The sequence below is a fragment of the Saccharomyces eubayanus genome, chromosome X (assembly GCF_001298625.1).
Source record: "Saccharomyces eubayanus strain FM1318 chromosome X, whole genome shotgun sequence".
In the NCBI taxonomy this organism is placed as follows: Eukaryota; Fungi; Ascomycota; class Saccharomycetes; order Saccharomycetales; family Saccharomycetaceae; genus Saccharomyces; species Saccharomyces eubayanus.
This window is the reverse complement of record NC_030985.1, coordinates 555,404-582,967: the sequence shown is the minus strand read 5'-3', so window position 1 is coordinate 582,967 and position 27,564 is coordinate 555,404. Positions and strand designations below refer to the sequence as shown.

At 41.4% G+C, this 27,564-nt stretch overlaps 19 protein-coding genes across 19 annotated transcripts; 13 read left to right on the top strand and 6 right to left on the bottom strand.

Moving 5' to 3' along the window:
* Positions 1-179: 179 nt before the first annotated feature.
* On the top strand, positions 180-3,623 carry GRR1 (SCF ubiquitin ligase complex subunit GRR1; the record flags this gene model as incomplete). Its single annotated transcript, XM_018366182.1, has 1 exon — positions 180-3,623. The coding sequence occupies one exon, from the start codon at positions 180-182 to the stop codon at positions 3,621-3,623; it is 3,444 nt and encodes a 1,147-aa protein (XP_018221388.1).
* A 304-nt stretch (positions 3,624-3,927) lies between these two features.
* On the bottom strand, positions 3,928-6,834 carry BIR1 (survivin; the record flags this gene model as incomplete). Its single annotated transcript, XM_018366181.1, has 1 exon — positions 3,928-6,834. One exon carries the CDS (start codon positions 6,832-6,834, stop codon positions 3,928-3,930), a length of 2,907 nt encoding a protein of 968 aa, XP_018221387.1.
* A 195-nt stretch (positions 6,835-7,029) lies between these two features.
* EMC2 (Emc2p) lies at positions 7,030-8,064 on the top strand (the record flags this gene model as incomplete). Its single annotated transcript, XM_018366180.1, has 1 exon — positions 7,030-8,064. One exon carries the CDS (start codon positions 7,030-7,032, stop codon positions 8,062-8,064), a length of 1,035 nt encoding a protein of 344 aa, XP_018221386.1.
* Positions 8,065-8,148: 84 nt separating this feature from the next.
* On the bottom strand, positions 8,149-8,475 carry STE18 (Ste18p; the record flags this gene model as incomplete). The annotated part of the gene is made up of 1 exon (XM_018366179.1): positions 8,149-8,475. The coding sequence occupies one exon, from the start codon at positions 8,473-8,475 to the stop codon at positions 8,149-8,151; it is 327 nt and encodes a 108-aa protein (XP_018221385.1).
* A 623-nt stretch (positions 8,476-9,098) lies between these two features.
* TMH11 (Tmh11p) lies at positions 9,099-9,416 on the top strand (the record flags this gene model as incomplete). The annotated part of the gene is made up of 1 exon (XM_018366178.1): positions 9,099-9,416. The coding sequence occupies one exon, from the start codon at positions 9,099-9,101 to the stop codon at positions 9,414-9,416; it is 318 nt and encodes a 105-aa protein (XP_018221384.1).
* A 93-nt stretch (positions 9,417-9,509) lies between these two features.
* Positions 9,510-10,781, bottom strand: DI49_3093 (uncharacterized protein; the record flags this gene model as incomplete). The annotated part of the gene is made up of 1 exon (XM_018366177.1): positions 9,510-10,781. The coding sequence occupies one exon, from the start codon at positions 10,779-10,781 to the stop codon at positions 9,510-9,512; it is 1,272 nt and encodes a 423-aa protein (XP_018221383.1).
* Positions 10,782-10,963: 182 nt separating this feature from the next.
* ACF4 (Acf4p) lies at positions 10,964-11,905 on the top strand (the record flags this gene model as incomplete). The annotated part of the gene is made up of 1 exon (XM_018366176.1): positions 10,964-11,905. One exon carries the CDS (start codon positions 10,964-10,966, stop codon positions 11,903-11,905), a length of 942 nt encoding a protein of 313 aa, XP_018221382.1.
* A 381-nt stretch (positions 11,906-12,286) lies between these two features.
* On the top strand, positions 12,287-12,628 carry EAF6 (Eaf6p; the record flags this gene model as incomplete). The annotated part of the gene is made up of 1 exon (XM_018366175.1): positions 12,287-12,628. The coding sequence occupies one exon, from the start codon at positions 12,287-12,289 to the stop codon at positions 12,626-12,628; it is 342 nt and encodes a 113-aa protein (XP_018221381.1).
* Positions 12,629-12,920: 292 nt separating this feature from the next.
* On the top strand, positions 12,921-14,099 carry AIM24 (Aim24p; the record flags this gene model as incomplete). The annotated part of the gene is made up of 1 exon (XM_018366174.1): positions 12,921-14,099. The coding sequence occupies one exon, from the start codon at positions 12,921-12,923 to the stop codon at positions 14,097-14,099; it is 1,179 nt and encodes a 392-aa protein (XP_018221380.1).
* A 187-nt stretch (positions 14,100-14,286) lies between these two features.
* BNA2 (dioxygenase BNA2) lies at positions 14,287-15,618 on the bottom strand (the record flags this gene model as incomplete). The annotated part of the gene is made up of 1 exon (XM_018366173.1): positions 14,287-15,618. One exon carries the CDS (start codon positions 15,616-15,618, stop codon positions 14,287-14,289), a length of 1,332 nt encoding a protein of 443 aa, XP_018221379.1.
* Positions 15,619-16,294: 676 nt separating this feature from the next.
* Positions 16,295-17,230, top strand: MIR1 (Mir1p; the record flags this gene model as incomplete). Its single annotated transcript, XM_018366172.1, has 1 exon — positions 16,295-17,230. The coding sequence occupies one exon, from the start codon at positions 16,295-16,297 to the stop codon at positions 17,228-17,230; it is 936 nt and encodes a 311-aa protein (XP_018221378.1).
* A 604-nt stretch (positions 17,231-17,834) lies between these two features.
* On the top strand, positions 17,835-19,082 carry CDC11 (septin CDC11; the record flags this gene model as incomplete). The annotated part of the gene is made up of 1 exon (XM_018366171.1): positions 17,835-19,082. One exon carries the CDS (start codon positions 17,835-17,837, stop codon positions 19,080-19,082), a length of 1,248 nt encoding a protein of 415 aa, XP_018221377.1.
* A 207-nt stretch (positions 19,083-19,289) lies between these two features.
* HOC1 (alpha-1,6-mannosyltransferase) lies at positions 19,290-20,483 on the bottom strand (the record flags this gene model as incomplete). The annotated part of the gene is made up of 1 exon (XM_018366170.1): positions 19,290-20,483. The coding sequence occupies one exon, from the start codon at positions 20,481-20,483 to the stop codon at positions 19,290-19,292; it is 1,194 nt and encodes a 397-aa protein (XP_018221376.1).
* A 1,013-nt stretch (positions 20,484-21,496) lies between these two features.
* OPI3 (bifunctional phosphatidyl-N-methylethanolamine N-methyltransferase/phosphatidyl-N-dimethylethanolamine N-methyltransferase) lies at positions 21,497-22,117 on the top strand (the record flags this gene model as incomplete). Its single annotated transcript, XM_018366169.1, has 1 exon — positions 21,497-22,117. The coding sequence occupies one exon, from the start codon at positions 21,497-21,499 to the stop codon at positions 22,115-22,117; it is 621 nt and encodes a 206-aa protein (XP_018221375.1).
* A 236-nt stretch (positions 22,118-22,353) lies between these two features.
* On the top strand, positions 22,354-23,523 carry NPA3 (GTPase NPA3; the record flags this gene model as incomplete). The annotated part of the gene is made up of 1 exon (XM_018366168.1): positions 22,354-23,523. The coding sequence occupies one exon, from the start codon at positions 22,354-22,356 to the stop codon at positions 23,521-23,523; it is 1,170 nt and encodes a 389-aa protein (XP_018221374.1).
* A 360-nt stretch (positions 23,524-23,883) lies between these two features.
* On the top strand, positions 23,884-24,858 carry LIA1 (deoxyhypusine monooxygenase; the record flags this gene model as incomplete). Its single annotated transcript, XM_018366167.1, has 1 exon — positions 23,884-24,858. The coding sequence occupies one exon, from the start codon at positions 23,884-23,886 to the stop codon at positions 24,856-24,858; it is 975 nt and encodes a 324-aa protein (XP_018221373.1).
* A 226-nt stretch (positions 24,859-25,084) lies between these two features.
* HAM1 (nucleoside triphosphate pyrophosphohydrolase HAM1) lies at positions 25,085-25,678 on the top strand (the record flags this gene model as incomplete). Its single annotated transcript, XM_018366166.1, has 1 exon — positions 25,085-25,678. One exon carries the CDS (start codon positions 25,085-25,087, stop codon positions 25,676-25,678), a length of 594 nt encoding a protein of 197 aa, XP_018221372.1.
* A 100-nt stretch (positions 25,679-25,778) lies between these two features.
* Positions 25,779-26,840, bottom strand: RFC2 (replication factor C subunit 2; the record flags this gene model as incomplete). Its single annotated transcript, XM_018366165.1, has 1 exon — positions 25,779-26,840. The coding sequence occupies one exon, from the start codon at positions 26,838-26,840 to the stop codon at positions 25,779-25,781; it is 1,062 nt and encodes a 353-aa protein (XP_018221371.1).
* A 201-nt stretch (positions 26,841-27,041) lies between these two features.
* Positions 27,042-27,464, top strand: YAE1 (Yae1p; the record flags this gene model as incomplete). The annotated part of the gene is made up of 1 exon (XM_018366164.1): positions 27,042-27,464. One exon carries the CDS (start codon positions 27,042-27,044, stop codon positions 27,462-27,464), a length of 423 nt encoding a protein of 140 aa, XP_018221370.1.
* Positions 27,465-27,564: the final 100 nt, after the last annotated feature.

Here is a 27,564-nt window from a genome sequence, read left to right as displayed (position 1 = left end):
TCCGATTTTTGAACACCAAAAGCGAACTTGTGTCCAACAAGCAGAGAATACCAAAAGTTCAAGGTATCGGGCTGACAGCTATACCGGTGTACATCCTTCGACATCTTATTGTTCGTAGCGCGTTACTTACTTTAGGCGGTGACACTAAGCAGTTCTGTGGTTTCTGAGGACGGTGCATAATGGATCACGAAGATAATAATAACAATGTTGGCAGCAATAGGCTGTATTCAGAGCACGCAAACCTCGGGCCTCCAACCTGGGTGAGTTCCAATAATATTAATTCCAACAATAGCGATAATAACAATAATGACAACAACGATACAAACGCAAGACCACAAATGCCTTTCCGAAGTAGGGAAATGGCAATTCCAGATAGATATGCAAATGAAGTTAACGACCAAGCACTAAACAATACATCCAGGTTCAATAATGCCCAACGGGAAACGCTATCACTCAATAGCACTGGACAACAGCTAAACCAGCGGTTTTCATCGACATTTCAACCACAGCAGCAAACAACTGCGCTGAGTGGGATCGATATAAACACTGTAAACACAAATCTTATGAACGGCGTTAACGTTCAAATAGATCAATTAAACCGGCTATTACCCAATCTGCCAGAAGAAGAACGGAAACAAATCCACGAATTCAAACTGATAGTAGGCAAAAAAATCCAAGAGTTTCTGGCTGTCATAGAAAAAAGAAGGAAGAAGATACTAAATGAAATCGATCTCGATAACCTGAAACTGAAGGAACTGCGCATAGACAACTCTCCACAGGCAATTAGTTATTTACATAAATTACAAAGAATGAGACTAAGGGCACTGGAGACCGAAAACATGGAAATTAGGAATTTGAGATTAAAAATTTTAACGATTATAGAAGAGTACAAAAAGTCATTATATGCATACTGCCATTCGAAATTAAGAGGCCAACAAGTGGTAAACCCTACAGATAATTTCGTTGTTTGGATAAACTCCATAGATACTAATGAATCATCTGATTTGAAAGAAGGTTTACAAGATCTTTCCCGGTATTCAAGACAATTTATCAATAACGTACTTTCAAATCCATCAAATCAAAACACATCCACAAGCATGACCCGTAAGTCACCTGTGTTTGCCCTAAACCTACTACCCTCTGAAATATTACATCTGATATTAGACAAACTCAATCAAAAATATGATATTGTCAAGTTTCTCACCGTTTCCAAACTATGGGCCGAAATCATCGTGAAAATCCTCTACTACAGACCACACATAAACAAGAAAAACCAATTAGACTTGTTTTTAAGAACTATGAAATTAACGTCCAATGAAACTGTATTCAATTATCGTTTGATGATTAAGAGACTAAATTTCTCATTTGTGGGCGACTATATGCATGATGTGGAACTAAATTACTTCATTGGTTGTGTGAATTTGGAAAGGCTGACCTTAGTGTTTTGTAAGCATATCACCAGTAGCCCAATATCGGCAGTCTTACAAGGATGTAAATTTCTCCAGAGTGTGGATATCACTGGAATAAGAGATGTGTCTGACGATGTATTTGACACTTTAGCAACATATTGTCCCAGAGTGCAAGGATTTTACGTTCCTCAGGCAAGGAATGTAACTCTGGGTTCACTGCGTAATTTCATAGTTCATTCCCCGATGCTGAAAAGAATAAAGATAACAGCAAACAATAACATGAACGATGAACTAGTGGAATTATTAGCCGACAAGTGCCCTTTGCTTGTAGAAGTCGATATAACGTTAAGTCCGAATGTCAGAGACTCTAGTTTATTGAAACTCCTCACTAAATTGACGCAATTAAGAGAATTTAGGATAACTCATAATACAAACATAACGGATAATCTTTTTCAAGAACTTTCCAAAGTGGTTGATGACATGCCCTCTTTAAGACTAATAGATCTTTCAGGGTGTGAAAATATCACAGATAAAACAATTGAAAGGATTGTTGATTTGGCCCCTAAATTACGTAACGTTTTTTTAGGCAAGTGTAGCCGAATTACCGATGTATCACTGTTCCAGCTATCCAAGCTAGGTAAGAACTTACAAACCGTGCACTTTGGCCATTGTTTTAATATCACTGACAATGGAGTAAGAGCACTGTTTCATTCATGTACAAGGATACAGTATGTGGATTTTGCATGCTGCACAAATTTAACCAACAGAACTCTTTACGAATTAGCAGATTTGCCGAAATTGAAGAGAATTGGCCTTGTTAAATGTACACAAATGACTGATGAGGGTTTATTGAATATGGTTTCCTTACGCGGGAGAAACGACACTTTAGAAAGGGTGCATTTGTCTTATTGCTCTAATTTGACAATTTATCCGATATATGAACTATTAATGTCGTGCCCCAGACTTTCACACTTGTCTTTGACTGCAGTACCATCATTCTTACGTCCAGATATAACAATGTATTGTAGACCTGCGCCTTCCGATTTCAGTGAAAACCAGCGCCAAATTTTCTGTGTATTTTCAGGGAAAGGCGTACACAAACTTCGTCATTATTTGGTCAATTTGACTTCGCCTGCATTTGGATCACATGCCGATGTAAACGATGTTTTGACAAAATACATTAGATCAAAAAATTTGATATTTAACGGTGAAACGCTTGAGGATGCCCTTCGGAGAATCATTGTAGATTTAAATCAAGACTCTGCTGCCATTATAGCTGCTACGGGGCTAAACCAAATTAACGGACTTAATAACGATTTCCTGTTTCAGAATATTAATTTTGAACGAATAGATGAAGTATTCAGCTGGTATCTCAATACTTTTGAAGGCATTAGAATGAGCTCGGATGAAGTCAACTCACTTTTACTGCAAGTGAACAAAACATTTTGCGAGGACCCTTTCAACGATGTCAATGACGACCAAGAGTATGTAGTTGCACCTGGTGTAAATCGCGAGATCAATAACGAAATGTGTCATATTATAAGGAAGTTCCATGAATTGAATGATCACATTGACGACTTTGAGGTGAATGTTGCTAGTTTGGTAAGAGTTCAGTTTCAGTTTACTGGCTTTTTACTTCACGAAATGACTCAAACCTACATGCAAATGGTTGAATTGAATAGGCAAATCTGTTTGATACAAAAGACGGTACAGGAATCAGGAAATTTAGACTACCAAAAAGGACTCTTGATATGGCGACTTTTATTCATTGATAAATTCATAATGGTTGTTCAAAAATACAAGCTATCCACCGTAGTTTTGAGATTATATCTAAAAGACAATATCACATTGTTAACTAGACAAAGAGAATTATTAATCGCGCATCAAAGGTCCGCATGGAATAACAACAATGACAATGATATTAATCGTAACGGTAATACCGTAGGAGATATCGTGTTAGATACTGACACCAACAATGATGAAACTAATAGCGGAAATGATGACAATGAAACAGAAAATCCAAACTTTTGGAGCCAGTTTGGAAACAGAATGCAAATATCACCCGACCAAATGAGGAATCTACAAATGGGACTTCGAAATCAGGGTATGGTTAGAAACAATAATAACGCTAACATGGAGGAGTCAATGCCTGATACTGCCATAGATTCTCAAATGGATGACGCATCTGGAACACCAGAAGAAGACATGTTATAATAACCTCGTGTATCAAGCACTTGCCATTCCACTTCTTCCTTGTTCTCAAGACATTCTTTAGTACTTATTTCATTATACTTACATATAAATATTGATAATGCATTCATCTTGAAAATCTTCGCCTTTCACACGTACACACCAATACTTACCATGTTCATTTCAATTCACGTAAGTTTCCTCATCTTCCAACAACACTGCCAATTTCTTTTTTAGAATATTAAAAAGTGGCATTTATCTAAAAGAATAATTATTTTCTACATACTTTCCTTATTACAAACAATACAAACTTTTGAAAGCCATTTAGCTATAAAACACCCATTTTCTTAGCAATCTCGATTAATTCATCATCATCTTCCAAAGTCTCAACGTAATTCTTAGCAGTATCAAAGTCATTTCTCAGGATGTTCAACTTTTTTTCGCAATCATCTATGAATTCATGCTTGATAGATCGCACCTTCAAATTTACCCAGTTGGTGAATGTCATATCCAACTCTTCATTGGGCATCTGCTTGATTAAAAATGCTAGATCTCCGTCTTTGTCATTAGACAATGTAGCGTCATTGTTGTTTATATACTTCAATAAATCATGAAAGTAATTTTTAACAAGCAATCTGTTTTCATCAATTTTGCACCATTCACCAAAGTCAGCTCTACTGTTTTTGGTCTCCTCATTTAATAAACATCCCGTCGCACATTCGGTATCTGTGGTCAAAGTTTTCTCCTTTTTTTGTTTCTCTAGGGGTGAGTACTGTGGATGTAAACTTGTACTGGAAATTGAATTACCTACGACTGGTAAGATTGACCCAGGTTCAGGCTTGGGTGATTTGTTCAGATCTACGGTTGATAAATAAATAGGCGTCTCCAGTTCTTTCCCCAAAAACTCGTTTTCAAATAATTTCTTTGACTTGTGTTCTTCGTAGGCAATTGGTGTTCCAGTTTCAAAAATCGGCGACTCTTCTCCAGTAGTTTCATTCTTCACAGACACATACTCCAACATTTTAGTGGTGTCCTGCTTATTAGCGAATTCCAAATCATTGAATTGTTTTCTTGCCAGACCAGAGAGCTCTTTGACCGCATGCAAGCTACGTGTGACATTTATCTTCGGACTTGCTACCGGTGTTGAGATGGCGCTTGAGCTCTTTGATGATTGCTCAGAGTGCGAAGAAGATGAGAAGTCTGATACTGACAAATGTAAATCTATGTCAATGTTATCCAATTTTCTGTGCGCTGGAATTACTGGTTCTTTTGGTGGTAAACTATCTAGTTTAGTAGATCTTTCCTTGGCGCCAGCATCTCCCAGAGCTTTTTTGTGTAAAGATGCATCAAAGGTTTGAAGATTGCTCCCATCTATCTCTCCTTTTGGTATATTGTCGGTAATATTATTGGAGTTACTATTCAATATATCACTATAACTTGCATCCGAAAGTCGCCGTATTGGCAGGTTTACATCATTTTTCTGTCCTTCCTCACTTTCTGTTCTTACCTCCGTAATTTTGTCTTGATATAACTCATGCGGTACCGATGAACCTCGAGTCTCGTTAGAGAGACCTTTGTTAGCATTGGTGTCGTTCGACCTCTGGTCTATACTTCCAGATTTTCCAGGAGTAGTAGTGTTGAAATCTCTGCCTACAAGTCGCGTGTCGTTGCTATCTTCGTTTCTGTCATCACTGGCCAAATATTTTTCTTCTTTCATAACTGCTTCTTTTGAGTTTGAACTTGCATTAATAGGGTTTTCTGGGTCCTGTGTGACAATCTTAATGTCTGAACCTATGTCTCTGAGTAAATGCGAGGAGGTCGGTACGGGTATATCAAAGGTACTATGTCCTTGATTACTAAAACTGAATTCATCCGTACTGTCGTCCAGAATTGCATTCTTTCTCCCCGTATCTCTTGCTTTATTGATATGGCTTGTRAAGTCGATAACTAAATCTTTATCTTTGTTTTCCAAACCGACAGTACTATTATCAAAAGAGTTTTCGCTATCTTCTTCATCGAAAATTCTTCTGGGTGATATTCTTTTGAACTTCCTCCTCTTCCTTGTAGGAGATGAAAATTGCGCAAGTTGAGAATTTGAACGCTTGCTTTCTTTTACAATAGGAGTTAGGCTAATTCCATTTTCAACTGCGGAAACACCTTGATTTGTATTGTCCGCTCTTAAAGTGGTATTTCCATTCTCCAGATGTATTTGCTGTTTCTCTTTTATTTTATTTTGCTTTGAGTACTCGTCGTTTAGTTCACTCAGTACACTTCTATCATGTTGAATAACAAGACTATTCAATCCATTGTCACCGTTGTTTTGAAGATTCTTACCAGGAGAAGATGGTGAGACTAAAGAATTTTGACTTTGAGAGGTGGTTTTCACTGCAACAACGTCATCTCTTTCCTCTTCAACTTGTGTGGTGGTGGCCCCACAACTTTGGCTGATGGTATCTGAACTACTAATGGTGCTATCCTTATCGTTCCTCATTCTTTCAAACCGATTGCGTATTTGAAAGAAATAACAATTACCTTTTTGAGAGATGTCGTAATGCCGCCTTAGCGGATCATCGTGCGATGACCAACCTTGTAAGGAGTGCTTGCAATAAATACAGTAACATGAGTCACTCATGAGGGCCTTATCCATATTTGGATCCTTTAGTCCTTCTATGCTGGTATCATATCGTATAAGCCCCGCATTAACCATGTTTTCTATATTCAGTTGGTGCTCATTGTGAGAGATACCATGTGGCCAATCATCCTTAAAAGTGAATCTTCTAAAGTTTAACATGATTTTACTGTCTGGTTCGCTGAAATGTTTGTCGTTTTTCCAGTCTGAAACACCCATATGGAAACTGTAATCCTTTAATAGTTTATTTCGCAAGTAAATTAAGAGGCATACTTGCTTATTGTCTGAATCAGTTAGATGTCTCCTCGTTATATTGCTTAGCGTTTCGAGAACATCTTTTTTCCTGGATCTGCAATCTCTAACGTTATATGTTCGGCGGTGACAGTAGCAGCATCTCACACAGTCCTTGTTTAACTTTGACGTTTTGGGATCTATCACTGGATCAAAATAGAAACCAAGCTTGGCCATTGCCTGGTATGGAATGACTTTGAAACTCCATCTTAATTTTTTCTTTTGAAGTACAACCCCATCTTGGAAAGTTCTTAATCTATTTTCCAACTTGGTCATGCTATATCGTTCATCCATCGCATCTGATTGACTATTCATAATCCCATAAGGTACAAACAATCTCTATGAGTCCCGGAACGTTACGTCTCTTTGAAAAAACAGTAGGTGTTTTTAAACAAGTTTAGGCAGTGTGGAAATAACAGCGAACAACCTGGAAACACTGTATACTCGACCGTAATCCGACTAAATAGATGCTGTGTACATATATATGCTTATATATGATATATTGATTTAATGTTGATATTCGTCTCGCGTGACATTTTAATAGCGTTGGTTGATAAATTCATAGAAGAAGTGAGTATCTTTGACTATTTGAGTAACTATAGAGGGGTCAATGACATTGAAGAATGTGCTGGAAACACAACAAGTCGAGCCGAGGATAAATCGAAAACGATGATGAAAGATTTGGTTAGAGAAAAACTCTTGACTATTATGAATACCAAGGCATATACTCGATTTAATCCGGAACAGTTACTGAAACTGGAAAATGAGGTAAAACTCTACATGAAATGTGGAGATTCCGCACTAACAGAGGGCAACTACTTCTTCTTGATGGAAATGCTTTTCTATGTTCTGGTTTACTTAAACCAAGACGTGGACGCGCAAGTTATTTATAATACACTGAGAGATCGTCTTGGTGAGAGTTCGTATAAGATGGTCATTATGAAAGCCACCCTATTGCAAATAAATGGTGATGATAAGGGTGCTATTGAGTATTTAGAAAAATTATTGAAGGACGATCTAGAATACGAAACAGACTTCGTTACCTATGTCTCCATTGCTAAGAAATTGATAGCGATCAAGACGAATGCCAAGGATTTAAACCAGGAAGCCGTTCTGCAAGAATTGGTGAAGTTGATGGATAAGTTCCCTCTAGATGCTGAATTGTGGTGGTATGCCAATGAGATTTATTTCGAAATGGGCCAATTTGAAAGGGCCCGCTATTGCTTGGAACAGGTCCTGTGCATCACCCCATTCAATTATGTTTGTTTTGGTAAGCTAAGTGAAACTCTATATTATGAAGCCCTTCGTAACAAAAAACAAGCCAAATCTGAGCTCTTAGACAAGGCGTTGAAGAACGCTCTAAGAAGCGTGGAATTGAGCGAACTGTACCTGAAGGGATGGGCATTGGTTAATGTGATTTCTCGGGAAATAGGGGAGAGTAAGAATAAACTGATCAAGTTGTCTGAATCTAAATTAAAGGAGATCTCTACTAAGTCCAACAGTAAGGACAAAATTACGGCTGAATTGATTTTAAATAAAGTATGAATAAAGGAAAAAAAAAAAGAATAGAGGGTGGTAGTGGTCGCAAAAAGGCATGTGTGCTATTTTTTTCTACTTTTTTTGATACTATTACATAAGCGTACAACAAGCATTATTTGAATTTGACAAATGATTATTTTTTTGAGCCTTTCTTAAACCTTCTCTAAAATGATTCGAACCTGCGCTGGGGTACCCCCATAACTCGGGTAGAGCGTAATCTTTTGTGTTTGAAGTGTAGTTTATTATCGTAAGGCATGCATTCGAAGCGGTGATTCTTTCACGACTGAGCTCTTTTCTTAGTTTATTGTTTAGTTCGTTGATTCTTTTCAACTTCAACTGTTTTATTTTTAACGAGAGCTGCTGCTGCTGCTCCTCCTGAGGCTCTTGCAGCCGTGGTGAGTTCTGAACTACAGACATGCTAGAGTCGTAGGGTCGGGCTAGCTGTCTTCCTTTGGTGCTTTCAAGCGTACACAAGGGTGCTATCGTAGAATATATACACCACTTGTTAAAAATTGCATCAGTTTTCTGAAGCCTGAAACGCGCAAAAAAGGGTTAGCCCGGGTAGCCCAATAAAGAAATCCTGATATAATAGATGCAAGGTACATATAACAAGGGCTCAGGTCGGTTTGAATGAATGGTTACCAAAGGCTGATCTGGAGTGTTTCTGGGTCAGTGTTGCGTCATTGCGTTAGAAACCACGGAAAATTTTGTTATTCCTTACGGTTTTCTACCAACCCCAGGCTGGATTTGCTTTGAGGACTTTCTACGGAACTCATGCGACCCGGCAGTATGTTACGGTAGCGGTGGCTGCTGCTGCTGGATGCAGAAGAGTGTTTTTAACAACCTGGATTTTCTTGCGTGGCAAGGTTCAGCTACTGTTCAGCTACTGTTCATTTGGCCCAATAAACAGTGGCTGAGGGCAGGCGTATCGCGCCCTACGGAGCTCTTGAAAAGGTGAGTATATAACGAGAAGGGGCAGCTGGCTCAAGGATGTCGTTGAATCAGAAAGTGGGACCAGAACAAGAACACATTATATTACTATGGAACATCCAGCATTTACATTGGGTCTTTTAACCGCTACCGGTGGTCTCATGGGTTACTACCGTAAGGGCTCCATCCCATCCTTAGTATCCGGGTTGGTATTCGGTAGTGTGTACGGTGTTGCCGGGTACTTGCTGCACTTTAACAGAGACGGTGGGCTGGAAATGGCCCTGGGTGCATCGACCTTGTTGCTCGGTGCAGGGATCATTAGAGGTATGCCTTCCAGGTTCACCAAGCCTGTCCCCGTTGTTCTAACCGCTTTAGGTGGGGTTGGTAGTTACTACTACTATAATAAATACAAGGAATTTTACCCTTGAGAAACTAAGAAAACAATGACGTATATAAGCCTATATATATGATATAATATTCATTTTTACAAACAAAGCTTTTCTTTTATTTTGTGTCGTTCATCAATTCCCATGGGGGAAAGGTTCTTTCTTGCTAAAAACGATACAACGGTTGGAGTGAGAAAGGTAAGCACGTACTAGCCCGTTTGATATGGCACTCGCTAAGCGGCACTCAAGGGAATTCAATTGCTCTTCTTCGCTCTCGTCCGCGGGATCGGACTGGAAAGTCATTGCCAGCAGGATATGTAAGGGCATGACGCTTTTCTGGTCGTTGCCCCATTGCCAACACCGTTGTACCAAACGAACGAAAACCACTTCTCGAAGTAATGTCATTGTGACGTGCAGGCCTTGGTTCAGGAAGAACCTCTCATGCTTGGCCATAGTGGCATCAAAAAGTGGCAAGTTTCCTGTGATCACACTGCGCACTAAGGTCGGATAAACTTGGCCCAAACGCTTACTTCCAACGATTATCCCTTTTATTACTGGATGGTCCCAACGAGGATACAGCCTTTTGGTTAGAAGCCCGAGCGGGACCACCAGTGCCATTATCTTTTCCATTTGGTGCTGTAAGACAAACTTGCCTGTGGATTCCACATAGAGCAATGGACATTGCAAGAGTGCCTCATTTAGGTGGAAGAATCCGCGTTCGTGGTCATTTTCCAGGCATCCATAGTATTGGCCCAAATAGTAATTATACAGCACTATCTGAGATTTGTGCTCTATGGCCAAACTTTGATTCAAGGGCGGGATATCCCGAGCATTTACTCGGCTCTCGAGCACTTTCACCAGGTTTTTAATCATATCTTTATTCTTTAATCGATGATAGATGGCAAATTCTAAATTGGCAAACATGTAGCATCCGATTTTCTTGTTTTCATTCAGTCTTGGGTTTCTATCATTGAGACATATGGTAAAACTTCTATGGATGGTACGCCCACATTCTTCAATAGAGTCTCTATTGAGTTCGTTTGATTCATTTGCCAGACAAATCAATTGCTTGGCCATTACCCATAACGGGTAGATTATCCAATTGGTTTCTCTCTCTACTATCCTATTAAATAGTTTCAATTGTTCATTGGCTAATTGTAACAACTCCTCACTAGCATTTTTGATTCGCCCTTGCTTCTTTAATGATTTCCTTTTGAAATGCTTCAACTTCAGGTCTAGCCCCAATTGGTAAAATCTTTGTAATCGTACACTTTCTTCATCCATCGCCATGGACTTTTGTAATATGTATTTGATCCTTTTAGGCGTTTTGACATCGTATCGGATGAAATCTAACAATTTGTCATCATAGCACTTCTGCTTAAAATAATTCCCTATATCAACATCCATCGTCTACTGTATGAACTGTTTCAATTTTCTTTATCTCTATATAGAACTGTCCCAAAGTATAGCATAGTATTTATTTTTTTAATATCGAAACTTTTTTCAAAATATGAAAAATCATGTTTAGGGAACCATAGAAGAATAAGTAAATAACATAAAGGAAGCATCAACAAATCGATCCCAACGCCATGTCCGAAGACCAACGTATTGTTAGTCAGCCGATTGAACTGCATAAGCTGTCCATTGTTGATAAACATTCACAGGATCAGAAACAGCAGCACGAGCAGCCAGTGCATTCAGGATTACAATCACCAAGGGCCACCACACCTCTAAAACCTAAAAGACTTGCTATACCCATATCAAGCCCACAAAGAAGTTCTTTCCAAAATAGTTTCGTAAACCAGTCGCCTGTTAGTGACAACACTAGCCCAGTTTCCGCCGATCAAGATTTAATTTATAAACTGGCTGCAAAACAAAGAGAAATTAATGAATTAAATTTCAAGCTACAAGCTGCTCAGAAAGAATTAAAGCAATTAGAGTTGAAGTTCAAAAACACACTACCCCAAAACGAACAACAAAAATTCAACAGTCAGAATACGAACGAATACCTTTCCACATTTTCTAGAAAGATTCAACAAACTTTGGTCGATGTCRATAATTCACCAAATGTGCTCAAGAGCAAAAGGAGTATAAACGATTTCTTCAACAAGACCAATCGCACCGCAAACGATAATGCAAACAATACTATGCCCACCCGTAGGCCGAATCGTTCACCGAATCGTTCACCGAATCGTACCCAACAGCGTGTACAAGATACGGGTCCTAATCTTACTCCAAATGCAAATGCAACACCTCCTCCATTACCGTCAAGAAATACAAAGGGAAATTTAAACACAACCGCTCCTGTTGATGATGATACACCATTTTTTCAAAGAATAATTAACAAATTTAGTCAAATGAATACGGAAGAAGAAGAATTTGACGATTTCATGGAAAAGGGGAAAAGTAAAAAAGATAATTATTATATTAAGGAAAATTTGGGCTATGAGTATGATGAAGTGCGCAGTGACGATGACGATGAAGAATTCGAGCCTATGGGTGACATACCCATTCATTTATTTAAAAGGTAGCCAAAAAAATAATTATGCTCCTTTGAGAGACTTCTGTAATCTTGTCATGTAAAACTTTAATCACCTACGTAATGATAAAAAGAGCGAACTGATTTCTGTGCATTCATCATATAGGTGCCAATTATTTTGTACTATGCATGGCACTCTAGCTCTTTTTGAATTTTGAATGGCATTTTTGAAAAACCTCAAATGGCGACCGATTGATCAATGTTCTTAACTAATTATCATTACACCAACAAGCAGACCGAGACAAACACAAAAAGAAAATAAGAAAAAGGAAGCACGTCTCTCTGAAATTAGTGTGATTACACAACGTCGAGACTCCCCGTACCTTATTCTGTTACTTTTTACATCATTTGACCAACGCTAGCACCAGCAGCAATGACTGATGAGCTAAAACAGTATGAAGCATTAAAGGCTGAACTAAAAAAGTCTCTTCAAGATAGGAAACAACAGGAAGACGCCTTTGACAGTTTACAACAAGAGATTTACGATAAAGAGACAGAGTATTTTTCACACAACAGTAACAACAATCATTCCGGTCATGGTGGAACTCAGACGTCAAAGGCGCACTACTCCGGTAATGTCATCAAGGGGTTTGACACCTTTTCCAAATCACATCATAGCCATGCAGATTCAGCATTTAGTAACAATGATCGTATTTTTTCATTAAGCAGTGCTTCATATGTAAAGCAACAGCATAATCAAGCGCAAAGCGAATAGTCCGGTTGCGTTACAGTAATGTGTTTACAATTTACTACTGTAAGAAGTCTAAAAAAAGACGAGCCAAATGAAGGCAGAGCAATTTTATACGGGACTCTCAGGTTCGTAAGACAGTCATATACGTAATTATTTTTATTTCCTCTCTATTTTCCATAAATATATAGTTATTTGCGATAATTCATTAATAAGGGCAAAATTTCAAAGGTTCCGTACTTCCAATCATTTTATTGGCTGACGACTGAACAAAATACAGAGAAACAAAACAAAGTACAACAAAGGATAACTGTTGGCCATGATAAGTTCAAGGGTCAATGCTCGAGTTTGGCAAAGATCTATTTCTATCTTGAGACCTCAAGCGGCCAAAGCAGAGAGCAATATTGTTTCCAAAGAGAGAACATATATTGAAGAGTTGAACAAGGATATCGCCACTTCTCGTTTCAAACTGGTGGATCAAAACGGTCAAATTGCATCTATAACTGTACAACCTGATATTCCGATCTGCATTAAGAAGGATTGTTTGGTTTCTATCCATAATTTGAACCATCTCTCCCTTTCTTATAAATGGCTCAATTTTTGGTCCAATTTGATCAAATTCCGTTCATTTAGATCTTCGTTATTTCATAAGATCATTGGGTCCTCTACTATGGAAATTCTAGCTTCACCAAATTTCCAAAAGTCGGGAAGGTCTTCCAATTCTTCCAGGACTTTGTCTGTGTTGAATTTGACGGGGACTAAGGATTGGAATGTATTTGGCAAAGATTCAATAATTGCATTTGAACAAAATTCCAGTTTGGAAATCAAATCGCCAATCTTACCCACGCCTAGGACTCTGGCTTCGGGCTCATTGAAGTCTCGACTACCACCGAAATTTCAAATTTTGAATGGCAGGGGTAATGTACTAGTGTGCGGAGGTGGTTCGGTATATTCAATGGAATTGATTGACGAGAACGACAAAATCCTGGTGAACTCCCGGAATATTTTGGCCATCAACGGTCAAAGCCAATTGGACATTGCCAATTCCGTTGAGAGACAGGAATTGCATGTAGAGACCGCGAACATCGAGGATAGTGGTAAGAGAGTGCCCAAACTTATCACGAACCCAACGTTACAATCCGCCTACGGACACACCACTCGGTTTTTCAAAAGACTAGGTAGTTGGTTTCGAAACCAATATGAAAAGAGATACATTTACGGTATCGATTCGTACTTCATGAAGGTGAAGGGCCCGAGAACAATACTGATTCAAACGCACGAAATGACGACATCTAAAGATAATATTCTAAGCAAAATAACTTCCAAGGGCCACGTCAGGAGGAACACAGAAGACGACGTCAATGACACTCTAGAGGAACGGGTTGCCAATGATGTCAATTCCAAGATAATCGAACTTGCCAATAGACCTTCATTGTTCATTGCGACTGTGTCCAAAAATGGGAAGATTGATTTTCAAAGTACTTCGAAGTTCACATAAAAGTGAGACCCCCATGTGTATACATAATATCCTAAAAAAAAGCAGCGTGTATCACACAATACACGCAGGTGTATATATATGTATGTATGTATGTATGTATATATATATGTATGTAAATATGATCAAGAAACTCTGGGTTGCGAGTGATCCCGTATCAAAAAAATAAGTTTTTGAAAACTAAATAGTGTCAATTTTTGTTCTCTTTTTTAGCTTCACCAGTGGCGATAGTTTCGTCTCTGCACTGCTTCAAAAAGGGCATTAGTTTCGTACCACCAGTTCCGATAGTCTTGCATGAGGCGGTTTTGGGTCCCGAGGAGTCCGCTGCCTTGGTGTTGGGCTCGATTGGACTCAACACCCCCTTTTTGTTGGAATTCTCTTGCTTCGAATTGGAGGGCAAGATGATGTACTTGGTGACTATTTGGATATGGTTGTCTCTGAACCTTTGCAGCATCGCAATGCAATGGCCGTACGCCTTTTGCAATGGCTCATTGGAAGCGTTAGCGGAGACGTACTCGCTGATGTTGCACACGGACGCTAGGTGGTAAAGAAACTCACGATGCTGTCTTGGCATGTATTTTTTCATTTCATCCAAATAATTAACCTTCTGGTTGGCCTTGGAGGAATGCGCAGCGTTGGCAGAATGCTTCACACCCAGCAAGATGTCCAGCGTCTGGATCAACGAGCTCTGGGCGTTGGACCCTCCAGAAAAGATCTGGTACTGGCCTTCCGCCCCATACTTGACGCCTTGTGGCAGCCCCAGATGCGACATGTTAGTCCATCCGGCCAAAAAAGGCCTTATCTTGAAATAAAACACGCTGGGCTCACACTTGGTCTCCATTTCCATCAGCGCCCGCGATAACCTCTCAATGGCTGCAGCCAACTTATTCAGCCCGTCTGTCACGGCCTTGTCATCACCGTCTCTTATGGCTCTTAATATCTGCAAACCGTGGTTCAAACAAGAACTACCGATTTTTTCAAACCGCACGCTCACCAGATAAAACCAGCTCTCGTCCACGGTCCCCGTGAAGGTGTTTATGGTGGTGATGTTCTCCAAGTCCAAACACCCGGATTCCGGCTGCTCGCACACGTCTGCGACCTTGAAGTTCCACAACACCAACGAAGAATACGTGGCGAGCGGAGGCACCCCCAAGATATCTGCTGCATGCAACAACGGTCCTGCAACACACTCGGGCAGCACGTCCCGAGGCCTCCCCGTCGCCCAAACGTATGCGTGTGCCATGAACCCGAGCACAGAATAGGCCCTTCTGAGCTCCCTGACATCGCCCAATATGCTCTCGTCCAGCGCCAACACCTCCAGCTCGTCGATAGCACTCCGCACCTGGCTGCCATCCTGCAAAAGAGAAGGCAGCTGTGCCACGATATCCTCCCACCTCGTGTATTTCTTGCTGGTCAGCCTAGTCAAGGGCAACCGGCCGTCCAAAAACCCATGGTCTGGCGAAATACAATATTCTTCTAGTACTGGCAGCGGTATCATCTTTGTTCTGTGCGATAGCGACATCTGTAGTTCTGTACTAGAAGTGTTTGTTCATGTCGCCTTTGACTCTTTCTTTTATTTTCGCCTTATATATACTGGCGAACTATGAACTTTGTAGTGTGTGTGACAGTAATTATTTCTGGCGGTGGCTTTTCGCCTCGGAGCGACGTTGAAAAGTGACAGCGTCAGCCCATAGAAAAAAAAAATTAGAAAAAAAAGGCCGCTACCGAGAGAGGCCACTATTGCAGCACAGCAGCAACACAGGCGAGTGGCTCGCAAGCTGTGGTCGGCCAGAACGCTCCAGCGTCCAGTGGTTTTTATTTTTTGCAGGCGTGCAGTTGTTTGCACTTTCGCTGGCCGTTGCGGCGCTGGCGAAGACGCTGGCGCTGGCGCCGGCACTTGTGTGCCACCAGCGAGCAGCCTGCCCTTCGCTGTGCACTGCAGCATCTATTGTCTCTGCAGCAGCATGGACTGCCCCTCCCCCTCTGGTGGCTGACCCTATGCTGCGACTCTTGCCCAGCGGCAGCCAGCCAATCAGCGCCGAGAACGCGTCTGGTGCCTGGCCGCGGCGGCCAGTTTCGAGAAGAGATTTTTAAGTGCGATCGATCCTCTCGATCTTTTATCTACATCCAACAACTCAAGAAGAAAGTAGGACTTTAAGTAAAAGATCTACACACACAAACACACGTTTCAAGTCGCCATGTCTCTGTCTGCTGCTCCTGTTATCCCCCAGTACTCGGTCTCTGACTATATGAAGTTCGGTCTAGCCGGCGCCATCGGGTGCGGGTCGACCCACTCCAGTATGGTCCCCATCGACGTTGTCAAGACCAGGATCCAACTGGAACCCACTGTGTACAACAAGGGGATGGTTGGGTCGTTCAAGCAAATCATCGCCGGCGAAGGTGCCGGTGCGTTGTTGACCGGGTTCGGGCCTACCTTGCTGGGCTACTCCATTCAGGGTGCGTTCAAGTTCGGTGGGTATGAAGTGTTCAAGAAGTTCTTCATCGACAACTTGGGCTACGACACTGCCTCGCAGTACAAGAACTCCGTGTACATGGGGTCTGCCGCCATGGCCGAGTTTTTGGCTGATATTGCGCTGTGTCCCCTAGAGGCCACCAGAATCAGACTGGTCTCCCAGCCCAAGTTTGCCAACGGGCTGGTCGGCGGGTTTTCCAGAATCTTGAAAGAGGAAGGTGTCGGCTCCTTTTACAGCGGGTTCACACCAATTCTTTTCAAACAGATCCCTTACAACATTGCTAAATTCTTGGTCTTTGAACGTGCCTCCGAGTTCTACTACGGATTTGCCGGTCCAAAGGAAAAAGTGTCCTCCACCACCGCCACTTTGTTGAACTTGCTTTCCGGTTTGACTGCTGGTTTGGCTGCTGCTATTGTCTCGCAACCAGCAGACACCTTGTTGTCCAAGGTCAACAAGGCCAAGAAGGCCCCAGGCCAGTCCACCGTCGGGTTGCTAGCTCAATTGGCCAAGCAATTGGGGTTCTTTGGCTCCTTTGCTGGGTTGCCTACTCGTTTGGTCATGGTCGGTACTTTGACCTCTTTGCAATTCGGTATCTATGGTTCGTTGAAGAGCACTTTGGGCTGTCCACCAACCATTGAGATTGGTGGCGGTGGTCATTAGAACGGTCTAGTTTTGATACATGCATAAGTGTTATCAATCCTTTTTGTTCCTACCACCCGTCGCTTTTTTTTTCATATTCTAAGAAAGAGTTAACAATGGAAAAAAAAATATATATATAAATAAATCTGTCTAAATTGTACTCTATTCAATCACTAGTATTCTTATTCCATGTATTTATTGACTTACAAAAGTATTGAATATTTATAAATATATATATATATATATGGTATTATTTTTCATTATAACCAAACACCTCGCTTTGTTCTTCCTTCAGTTCCATATTCTTATGCCTGGTTTTTTTCACTACACAATTTTGTCGGAAAAACAAGCCTCCAATGCATTTTACCATTAGATCCAATGAGACATGTCAAGCCAGAGACTATACGTATTGTCGTATTGTAAATATCGCTTTATAGAGGCTTTAATCTTATTCCTTTCTTTCAAGTGTTACCCGGCCTCTGCATCGCCAAATTTTTCAGTTTTCCGCCTTTAGCAATGAAAATAAACAAAAAGTACTTGATCGAGAAATAAACACACGTATTAAAAGCCGATCCGGAGGGGGGCTTCAGGAATAGTAAAGGACCCAAATCGCACACTACCAGCTATGTCCGGCATAATTGACGCGTCTTCTGCATTAAGGAAAAGAAAGCATTTGAAGAGAGGCATCACCTTCACCGTGATGATCGTGGGCCAATCCGGCTCAGGCAGGTCGACTTTTATAAACACCCTGTGCGGCCAGCAAGTCGTGGACACCTCGACAACGATCCTGTTGCCCACAGATACCTCTACAGAGATAGACATGCAATTGAGAGAGGAAACAGTGGAATTGGAGGACGACGAAGGTGTCAAGATTCAACTGAACATTATCGATACTCCCGGGTTTGGTGATTCTCTGGATAATTCTCCATCTTTCGAGATAATTTCCGATTATATTCGCCACCAATACGATGAGATTCTGTTGGAGGAAAGCCGTGTGAGAAGAAATCCAAGATTTAAGGACGGTAGGGTTCATTGTTGTCTGTATTTAATAAACCCCACTGGCCATGGTTTAAAGGAAATCGATGTAGAATTCATGAGGCAATTGGGATCTCTGGTTAACATTATCCCCGTGATTAGTAAATCTGACTCGTTGACAAGAGACGAATTGAAACTGAACAAAAAATTGATCATGGAAGATATTGACAAATGGAATCTGCCTATTTATAACTTCCCCTTCGATGAAGATGAAATATCCGAGGAGGATTACGAAACAAACATGTACTTGCGTGCGCTTTTACCCTTTGCCATCATCGGATCCAACGAAGTCTACGACGTGGGTGGAGACGTTGGTACTATTCGTGGTAGAAAATACCCATGGGGCATATTGGACGTGGAGGATTCTTCAATCTCTGATTTTGTTATCTTAAGAAACGCGTTGTTGATTTCTCATTTGAACGACTTGAAAAATTACACACATGAAATATTGTATGAAAGGTATAGAACCGAAGCATTGTCTGGTGAGTCTGTCGCAACAGAATCCATCCGTCCAAACCTCACAAAATTGAATGCTTCATCGTCTTCATCTACCACAACAAGAAGAAACACGAATCCGTTCAAGCCAAATGATAATATTAATAATGGCATTCTCAGCCCACCATCTGATACGCACGGGCAAAAAGCCAGTACCAATAACGAAACTTACATGACACGCGAAGAACAAATACGATTGGAAGAAGAACGACTAAAGGCATTTGAGGAAAGAGTACAGCAAGAATTATCACTGAAAAGACAAGAACTGTTGCAAAGAGAAAAGGAATTAAGGGAAATAGAAGCCAGGTTGGAAAACGAGGCTAAAATTAAGCAAGAGGACTAAGTAAGTCCTACATTTTTGCTTTCCTATCTACCTTCTTCTTTTACATATATAAATATATATATATATATATATATATATAAACATACATACATAAGCAAATATATTTAGTAGTTTTTTCTCATTTTATTCAAAAGAAAAACAAACAAGAGGAATATTACAATAGAAATAGTAACCACAAAGTATTTTTATTAGAGTGTCTGGATTTATTTATTTTTGTTCCACTTTTGGAGTGTTTTTCCAAAACTGCGCAGCCAAATGTGTGATAAAATAAAGTTTCTTGTACGGATCATCATTAGCGATTTCATTTGGACAATTGAACGAGAACTTGGGGAAGACTAAAACATCACTTAACAGTTTTGATTGTTTTAGATTATGAAACAATCTCCATGTCACCTTTTCTCTGACCCCACTTCTCATAAAATCATTAAAATATGTGAAGATCGTGTCTGTCCACAAACCAGAACCCGTCCAACTCATGATGTTCAGGTCGTTTCTTAGGTTAACATTCAGCTGGTCCTCTTTCTTTCTTTGAAGGGTGGTCTCTATGATTTTGGCAATGATCTCTCTCAATATCGGATGACCAGGTTTAGCTTGTATAATCCACGTACCAAACTGTAATCTCCTAATGAACTTGGTTCTCCAATCTGGTCTTTGAGCGTCTTCCTCAACACCTACTATCAAGCCGATGTCGGAAGGTGACAACTCCTCAGGAATCCAGTTCGGAATGGGCTGCACGGGGAAAGTGTCAATATCTGCATACACACCACCATGGACCAACAAGATCAGGTATTTGAAAAAATCAATCTTCAAAATGGTGGAGGGCAAGGCTTCGTAAGTCTCTAAAATTTCGGGTATAGAATAGAAATAGTGATGTACTAACGCGTTTATCACGTCGTGTGTCAACACTTCATGTGCAAAGCCTGGATTCTTGCTTTCCCACATGCCCTTTATGTCTTGAATATTTTCGGGACTTTTGTCATTGGACCAAGTTTGCCAAATGAAGGCGGGGAACCTGGCATGGGAATCGTATGGGAAAGTCAGGGCAATACGTTCTCTTAATGTGGCCTCTGGCGGGGTTTGCTTCAGATCTTGGATCTTCTTCTCCAAGACTTTACGTTGTTTTTCAAACTGCTTTGCTTGTACCTCTTGTTGATGTCTAATTTCCTTGGCTAAACTTTCAAAATGTTGGACCAGGTCCAGATCGGTGCTCTGAATAGTATTGGCGCTATTGATGCTTTGCGAAATCTCCTTGGGCAAGTTTTGAAGCATTTTCTGTAAATCAGTGGCATTGGAGTTGTAGAATAAAAATCGAACTGCCAAAGCCAACGTGACCAGGGCTACTAGTGCAAACACTGCCAATTTCCTGATGCTGGAGACTCTTTTCGTTGTCTTGCTCATCATTCACCTCCTCACTCTAATCGATAGATCAAGCACTGGTTCTCCTTTACAAGACTAGCGAAGAGTAGAAAATATGTTGATTATTATTATTGTTATTTTTCACTTTTCTTCGCTGTTAAGAATCTTCACTACACTTATCGGGAAAAAAGTGTATTATGCTATATACTAGTACTTAAGAGACGATATACATTCAGACAGCTCACGCAAACAGCGAAGCGTCCACGACGACGAACTTGTCCACCATTTCTTGCAACAACCTGTAGACGGCACGACATCTTGGAGGAACCTCGTTGTTTCTTGCTTGCGAGGCCTCCTCTTCGGTCAAAGGTACGTTGATGGAGATGACCGCATCCGTGTCAAACTGGGGCAGTCTGATCAATGCAACGCCAATGACAACAGTCTGTGCCAGGTCTTGCTTCCCCCACTTATTCGCCACTTCCATGACGAGCCCTGTAAGCTTGGTCCCCTGCTGGACGGTGTCTTCTTGCAAAGTCTCCCACTGGGACGTCCCGTTCAACTCGGTCAGGTCATCCACGTGAAACTTCCAAGCTTCCCTCACGTCCGCCTTGTCGACGGTCTCCAAGAGGTCCACGATGATGCTCTCGTTGGTGGCCAACCCGTCTTTAAACTTGTCTGCATCACGGCGGGAATTGACGTACACCTCTTGCGTATCAGGGACCTCTCTCAAGGAAGAGGCATCCAGAAACCCAGCTGGGACGACCGTGGTGATGGCGCCCCCGTATAACTCGACTACCTTGTTGCTCATGCTTGCTTGATGGCCACGACGAGTGGCAGTGGCAGTGCATGTGGATTGTTACACCGGTTCTGAAATACGGGAAGCCTTTTCAATCTTCATATGCAAACCCACACATGCATCTGTGTTCTCTGTCGAATGCCTCTCCAAGAAGTGATGTGTAAGGGGTCTTTATAAGAGGAGCACAACTGAAGGACACATACGTACGTTTGACAAGACCGCACACTGCAATTAAGCACAGCAAGATATCTTACAGCAAGCAATGAAGGAATCAGTCCAAGAGATCATTCAGCAACTGGTCCACAGCGTGGACTTCCAGTCCTCCAAGTTTCAATTGGCCATCATGTGCACGATGTTCAATCCCATCTTCTGGAATATCGTGGCCAGGATCGAGTACCACACGCACTCACTCACCAAGATGTGCGGAGGAGCCAAAAAGGGCTGCTACGTGTTGGCAGCMACCATTTTCTCGCTAGGGATCATCAGAGACATGGTCTACGAGTCTGCATTGCGCGAACAATCCACATGCTCTTTGATCGTGGGCGAAAACTGGAAGAAGCTGGGCATGGCCTTTTTTGGTGCAGGCCAGGTGCTTGTGTTGAGCTCCATGTACAAACTGGGTATCACCGGTACGTACTTGGGTGACTACTTCGGAATCCTCATGGACGACAGGGTCACTGGGTTCCCCTTCAACGTGTCCAACAACCCCATGTACCAGGGCTCCACCCTGTCCTTCTTGGGTATGGCCCTCTACAAGGGAAAGCCTGCCGGGTTGGTCGTATCCGCCGTGGTCTACTTCATGTACAAGATTGCTCTTCGTTGGGAAGAGCCATTCACCGCCATGATCTACGCCAACCGTGAGAAGGCCAAAAAGAACATGTGAGCACACCATGCGTACCTCTACGTATACCCTGTAACATGTATATGCGTGTATAATCATCGACTACCTTCCTATATAGCTTCTATAAGCATTTTCTTCGCGAAATGAAAAAAAAAAATTTTTAATGCGATGCTCTATTTAACTAAGAAGACTAAAAACACATCACACAAACATACACACTTGGCAAGAGCGAGAGCAAGGACAAGCACAGCAAACACAGCATCCACAACACAACAACAATGGGTTTAAGCACGATTATATGTATCGGGATGGCCGGGTCTGGTAAGACAACGTTCATGCAGAGACTGAACTCCCACTTGCGGGCAGAGAAAACGCCACCATACGTGATCAATCTAGATCCCGCAGTGCTGAGAGTTCCGTATGGTGCCAACATCGACATCAGGGACTCGATCAAGTACAAGAAAGTGATGGAGAACTACCAGCTGGGGCCTAACGGGGCCATCGTCACAAGTCTGAATCTGTTCAGCACCAAGATCGATCAAGTGATTAAGCTAGTAGAACAGAAGCAGGACCAATTCCAGAACTGTATCATCGACACCCCGGGTCAAATCGAATGTTTCGTCTGGAGTGCGTCCGGTGCCATCATCACCGAATCCTTCGCCTCCAGTTTCCCCACGGTGATTGCGTACATCGTGGATACGCCTAGAAACTCGTCTCCAACCACGTTTATGAGTAATATGCTGTACGCCTGTTCCATCCTATACAAGACAAAACTACCTATGATCGTGGTTTTCAACAAGACCGACGTATGCAAAGCGGACTTCGCTAAGGAATGGATGACAGATTTCGAAAGCTTCCAAATGGCCATCAAAGAGGATCAAGACTTGAACGGTGACAATGGGCTGGGTTCTGGCTACATGAGTTCCTTGGTGAACTCCATGTCGCTGATGCTGGAGGAATTCTACTCTCAACTAGACGTTGTGGGCGTCTCTAGTTTCACTGGTGACGGCTTTGACGAGTTCATGCAGTGTGTGGACAAGAAAGTCGATGAGTATGACCAGTACTACAAGCAGGAACGTGAAAGAGCGCTGAACCTGAAGAAGGAGAAGGAGGAGATGAGGAAACAGAAATCGTTGAATGGGCTGATGAAGGACCTGGGGCTAAACGAGAAGGACACCGCTGCTGCAGGCAAACCCGGCAGCGATCACGACAGCATAGACGCCCTTAGCGACCTGGAAGAGGACGCCAACGACGGCCTTGTAGACCGTGACGAGGACGAAGGAGTCGAGAGAGAATACACGTTCCCAGGCGAGGAGAGAACCCAGGGTGAGGTCAACGAGACCTCTGCTCCAGACCTACAAAAAAGATACCAGGATGCCATGCAACAAGTAGCAAAAACGGCCACTAGCGAGACTGCGGAAAACATCGCTAAGTATATTAGAAACTGAACCTAAGTAATTACGTACAGCCCTCCGGCCCGGCGATCGTTCGACCCGCAGAAAAAACAATGGAATTGCAAAGAGGAACGTCTGATAAACTCTCACGTTTATTATCTTTTGAACAATAGAGCTGGCCCTTCCCTAGAACTCCCCGCAGAGAGCAGTGAAAAACTATAAAAAAAATTTTTTTTTTTTTTGCTCTGCGTGGGAGAAGAAAAATTTTCTCGATGAGCTGGAAAGTTTTTATCATATAAATTACATAGAGTAGATCTGATAGATATAGTTCTATAATCAAGAATACGTTTACACCTTGTCGTCACGAATAGTAGTATATCTTCATACAACCCACGCAAGAAGCAAAAAAAAACCATGTCCACCAACTTCGAAAAACACTTTCAAGAAAACGTCGATGAATGTACTTTAGAACAACTAAGAGACATCTTGGTTAACAAATCCGGCAAGACCGTCTTGGCCAACAGATTCAGAGCTCTATTCAACTTGAAGACCGTTGCTGAGGAATTCGCTACCAAGCCGGAAGAAGCCAAGAAGGCCATTGAGTACATCGCCGAGTCCTTCGTTAACGACAAGTCTGAATTGTTAAAGCACGAAGTCGCCTATGTTTTGGGTCAAACCAAGAACTTGGACGCTGCTCCAACTCTAAGACACGTTATGCTGGACCAAAACCAAGAACCAATGGTCAGACACGAAGCCGCTGAAGCCTTGGGTGCCCTAGGTGACAAGGGCTCTTTGGATGACTTGAACAGAGCCGCTAAGGAAGACCCACATGTTGCTGTAAGAGAGACTTGTGAATTGGCCATCAACAGAATCAACTGGACCCACGGTGGTGCCAAGGACAAGGAAAGCTTGCAACAATCTCTATACTCGAGCATTGATCCAGCCCCACCTCTACCATTGGACAAGGATGCTACCGTTCCAGAACTACAAACACTATTAAACGATCCAAAGCAACCTTTGTTCCAAAGATACAGAGCCATGTTCAGACTAAGAGACATCGGTACCGACGAAGCCGTCTTGGCCTTGGCTACTGGTTTCAGCGCAGAATCATCTCTTTTCAAGCATGAAATCGCTTATGTCTTTGGCCAAATAGGTAGCCCAGCTGCTGTCCCAAGTTTGATCGAAGTCTTGGGCAGAAAGGAAGAAGCTCCTATGGTTAGACACGAAGCCGCCGAAGCCTTGGGTGCCATTGCATCCCCAGAAGTCGTTGATGTCTTGAAATCCTACCTGAACGATGAAGTCGATGTCGTTAGAGAATCTTGTATCGTTGCCTTGGATATGTACGATTATGAAAATAGCAACGAATTGGAATATGCTCCAACTGCTTAATCGAGTGCACCGACGGCAACATCAACGACAATAATAGCAATATCAATCATCATGTAACCTTGTATTTTATACTTTTAAGAACCCTCATCCCTCCATTATATACGAATGTATCAAATATCAAAAAAATTATTTATTTTCAAATAATCTCAAACCTCGAGTTAAAAAAGTAGTATTCTTTACTAAAAGACATGAAACACGTATACATAAAAAAGGAATCAACCACAACATGAGCAACAACGAAATTGTATTTGTCACTGGTAACGCCAACAAACTAAAAGAAGTCCAGTCAATTTTGGCCCAAGATGCCAACAGCAATAATAAGACTATTCATCTAATCAATGAAGCACTAGACCTTGAGGAATTGCAGGATATAGACCTGAATGCTATTGCATTGGCCAAGGGTAAGCAAGCTGTTTCGGCCTTGGGTAAAGGTAAACCGGTTTTTGTAGAAGACACTGCGTTGAGATTTGACGAATTTAATGGCTTGCCAGGTGCTTATATCAAGTGGTTTCTGAAGAGTATGGGACTGGATAAGATTGTGAAAATGCTGGAACCATTTGAAAACAAGAATGCCGAAGCCGTGACCACTATTTGCTTTGCTGATTCCAAAGGCGAATATCATTTCTTTCAAGGCATTACAAAAGGTAAGATTGTCTCGAGTCGTGGTCCAACTACATTCGGCTGGGACTCAATCTTTGAACCTCTAGAAAGTCATGGTTTAACGTATGCGGAAATGAGCAAAGATGCCAAAAATGCTATCTCTCATCGAGGTAAGGCCTTTGCTCAGTTCAAAGAATACTTGTATCAGAATGAGTTTTAATTACCATGAAGCAAGATATATCGTTTATGGAAGTTTTTTTCGTTATTTTTAGTCTTTTTGTCGCCTCTATATAAGATTGATACTATAAAATGCCTGTATATTACAGCTGAGATATCTTGACTAATAAGTTCAGTAATTGAATATGCTCATTGGTACCATTATTCAACTTCGAATCCGTAGTGAACAGTAACCAAGATATTTGGTTCTTAAAGTTAGTATCGAAGCTATCGTTGGTAATGTAGTATTCGTGTAGCTGATTCACCACCGATGCACCTGACCAACCGCTTTTCATGAATATGTTCACATATCTATTAATTTCGTCGAAATCACCACTCTTGACTTTGTCGACAATTTCCACCAAAACATCATGAGGTACCACACCAGCCAATTCTTCTACTTGAATCGATGTTATATTTTTACCGTCACCTAAGTATTGTGCTCTCTTCGAAGCGGACTGCAGTAACGTAATGCCTCTTCTCAAATCTCCCGCAGAGATATCCAAGATTTTTGTCAAAACACCATCGTCGCATTTGACGTTCTCTTGTTCGCTAATATATTTCAATCGATCAATAGCATTATTGGCATCTAGAGCTTTAAATCTGAATTTTGAACAACGGGATGCTAATGGGTCGATGATTCTTGTCACATAATTACAAATCATACAGAATCTCGTTACGCCTGAGTAAGTTTCCATTGTTCTACGCAAAGCACTTTGTGCATCTGCGGTCATTGAATCTGCTTCATCAAGAATGATAATCTTATATGGAGGACATGGATAGTTCTCCAGGTCATGTTTGCTAGGTTTAGACACCGTTAATCTTGCGAAATTCTTCACTTTTTCTCTAACAATAGATATACCACGTTCGTCAGAAGCATTCAACTCCAAAATCCTTGATTTCATTAATTCTGGACCATACAATTCTTTGGTCAATGCTAAAATGGTAGATGTCTTACCAGTCCCTGGAGGGCCATAAAACAGCATATGAGGTAAATTGGCTGATTGTAGTGTCTTTTTCAAGACGGTGACTGCATGATCTTGAGCTGTCACTTCATCTAAGTTCTTGGGTCTATACTTTTCAACCCATGGTTGTTGTGCCAATGACTGCTCTGTAGCTAACTTCGTTGTTTTACGCTTCTTATTTTGTCCAAACCCTTCAAACATTGCAATTGGTTACACCACTTTTTTCAGTATTCACTGCTACTGTTTCGTTTTAATTGTTATAGAATTAACGTGTTTGTTCAAGTTTCCTCTTAATTGGTTTTAAATTAGCAAGCTGGAAAAATGAAAAATAATAGCGATGAGTAAAATTTCACAGTACAAAAAGAGCCAAAGAAAAACGATCTTGATTTGATATATAAAGAAATGTCAAACGCTTGGGAGGATGTATGGGGATCAGACAGCGATGCTGAGGTTGAGCAGTCGCCGGATTTGCTAAAATTAAGAGATGAACACAGCAAAAGAGGGTATTTGGATGGGATTGTAAGTTCCAAAGAAGACAATCTGCAACAAGGTTTCAATGACGGCTTTCCCACTGGGGCTCAATTAGGTAAGCAAGTTGGCACAATTATAGGGATCTTACTTGGCTTGCAGGCGCGCTTTGGTGATGAAGATGAAGATCTCAGGAAGGCTTACATTAACGCTCAAAAAGAATTACAAATCAATAAAGTGCTCAGCAAATCAATATTTGATCCGAATTTTGATTTGCATGAAAAACATCCAGTCATAATCAAGTGGACTGAAATTGCCAACGTTTATTGTAAAAAATATCATGTAGCTTCTATTTAATCAAAGTTTGCATCTAGGGGAGCTTTTCCTTACCCCTCCCTACTAAAAATGATTTATCAAATAATAATCATAATAGTAATAATAATAATAATAATAACAC